The following is a 1,930-nucleotide window of genomic DNA, read 5'->3' as shown; positions in this document are numbered from 1 at the left end:
CTGAGGTAGTTTTCTGCCGGAGTTATGAATGGATGAAATGTTTTTGTCTTAGGTGTCAGCAGCAAACCATAGTATTTGAGCTGGTTTCCAAGGAAAGTGGCTGCACCTTTTCCCCCAGCCCCTCAGCACCCCTGTGGAAGGACACCTGATGCTTGGCACCATATGGTCTTGCTCATGGACTATGCTTTGTATGGAGGGGTGAGCCCCTCTGATCCAACTCACCTGGTATTCTGGAGGGTGGACACATCGCTGTTGAGTGAGGAGAGCTTGATTTTCAGAATCCAGAAGGTCATCAGAAAGAAAGCCAAATTAATCTGCAAAATCCCCACAAGGCATATTGAATGCATTCCACATCTATAAAACTTCCACCTGCCTTATCCACCACCTAACCCAGCAGGTAAGAAGCTTTCTTATTACACCGCAGTCATAGAAAACCAGACCAAATATCCAGGAACCTGGGCACATTCTTATCCTGTAACTGGGGTGACCAACTCGTCCCAGTTTGCATTGGAATTCCCAAGTTTTAGCATGGAGAGTGACATCTCAGGAAACCCCTCTGTCCTGGTTTAAAATGACATCATGCCTCTTGGGAGCTCCCTTAATTTGGGGCAATGTGGAATGACTGCTCTCCTTGCCTATAATCCTCCTTATATACTTGCTCTTTGATTGGCCCTCAGCTGGGCAGGAAGGATGCGCTGATGTCATCCATTACTCACAGAGAAGATGATGCAGGCGGGACCAAGGAAGGTCCATATAAATCCTTTTTGTGTGTGGAGCCAGCATCTAAGAGAGAGATGGAAAGAGATCGAAGACTATGTTGACCTTTGTGGATAAAGGATCGATAAATAAACATACCTCACCATAGTTTCCTCCTTCCTCCTTTATTATTAATGTTGTTATTGCTTTTTTTTTGTAAGAACATTTAAGCTAAAATCTACCTTCAGTGCATATATAAATATGCAGTACAGTATTGTTAGCTATAGGCACTGATCTATAGTACAACTCCTGAACTTATTTATCATTCATAATTGAAACTTTCTATATGCCTTCGATGGTGGTGATGGTTTCTTGGGTGTACGCTTATCCCCAAACTCATCAGGTTGTACACGTTAAAAACGTACAACTTTTTACACATAAATCGCACCTTCATAAAATGGTTTTAAAGTAAAGATAAATTCTTTTCAAAAGGCTCTGTTGAGTCTTGCACCCCAGAAATGCTTAGAGAAATAAATGTAAGTTCTCAGAAGAACTGATAAATTAGTTTCTGGTTTATTAAACAAATATTGACTGTCTTTTCTGTGTCAAGATTTGTTCTTGGCCTGAATACCCACTTGTGATTAAGATAGACTGAAATTAGACAATAGAAACAATTCAGACAAAGAGTTTTGTGATCAAGTATCTGGAGCTATGAGAACCTGTGGCTGGATTCATAGCCCAGTCTGGAGTACGTGAGATTAGATAGTTGAGAAGGGTTCCCTGAGGGAACTCACTGTGTTTATGTTGAGATATGACAAATGAGCAGATGTCGAGAAGGTGAACAATTTGGGACGTGCAAGAAGAGACCGTAAGAAGATGATAATCGTAACCTGACACAGTGCTAAGGCAAGGCTCATGTACATTACATAATTTATCCCTCATGACAACACAAGGACTCAGTTGATATGAGGTTTAAAGAGGCAGAGTCAGTAACTCAAGGACACACGGGTAGAAATGATGGAATTGGAACTTGATCCCAAGTGAGGGGAATTGTGAGTGAGGAGGGAGGTGTGAGGACCACGGAGAGGGTTAGATGGATGCACCAAAAGAGAAAGCTACTAAGGCAGTGTTGGTGAACTGCAGCCAACTTGGTAAACTGTGGGCCCACTTGGCCTGCCACCTGATTTGGGAAATGTGTTTCACTGGACCACAGTCACACTCATTCTCTTACATG

The 1,930-nt window shown here is 42.4% G+C and overlaps 1 protein-coding gene across 1 annotated transcript in view; it reads right to left on the bottom strand.

The window, feature by feature from the left end:
- Positions 1–218: 218 nt before the first annotated feature.
- Positions 219–1,930, bottom strand: part of LOC105308520 (adhesion G protein-coupled receptor E3-like) — a 7,810-nt gene continuing 6,098 nt past the window's right edge. The window contains exons 2-3 of the mRNA XM_011384516.2: positions 717–783; positions 219–314 (exon numbers count right to left, since the gene is read on the bottom strand). Of these exons, the coding sequence (XP_011382818.2) occupies positions 219–314; positions 717–783 (163 nt within the window). The remainder of the gene's footprint in view (positions 315–716; positions 784–1,930) is intronic.

The sequence above is a fragment of the Pteropus vampyrus genome, unplaced genomic scaffold (assembly GCF_000151845.1).
Source record: "Pteropus vampyrus isolate Shadow unplaced genomic scaffold, Pvam_2.0 Scaffold583, whole genome shotgun sequence".
NCBI classification, from domain to species: domain Eukaryota; kingdom Metazoa; phylum Chordata; class Mammalia; order Chiroptera; family Pteropodidae; genus Pteropus; species Pteropus vampyrus.
This window is presented reverse-complemented; position numbering and strand designations above follow the sequence as displayed.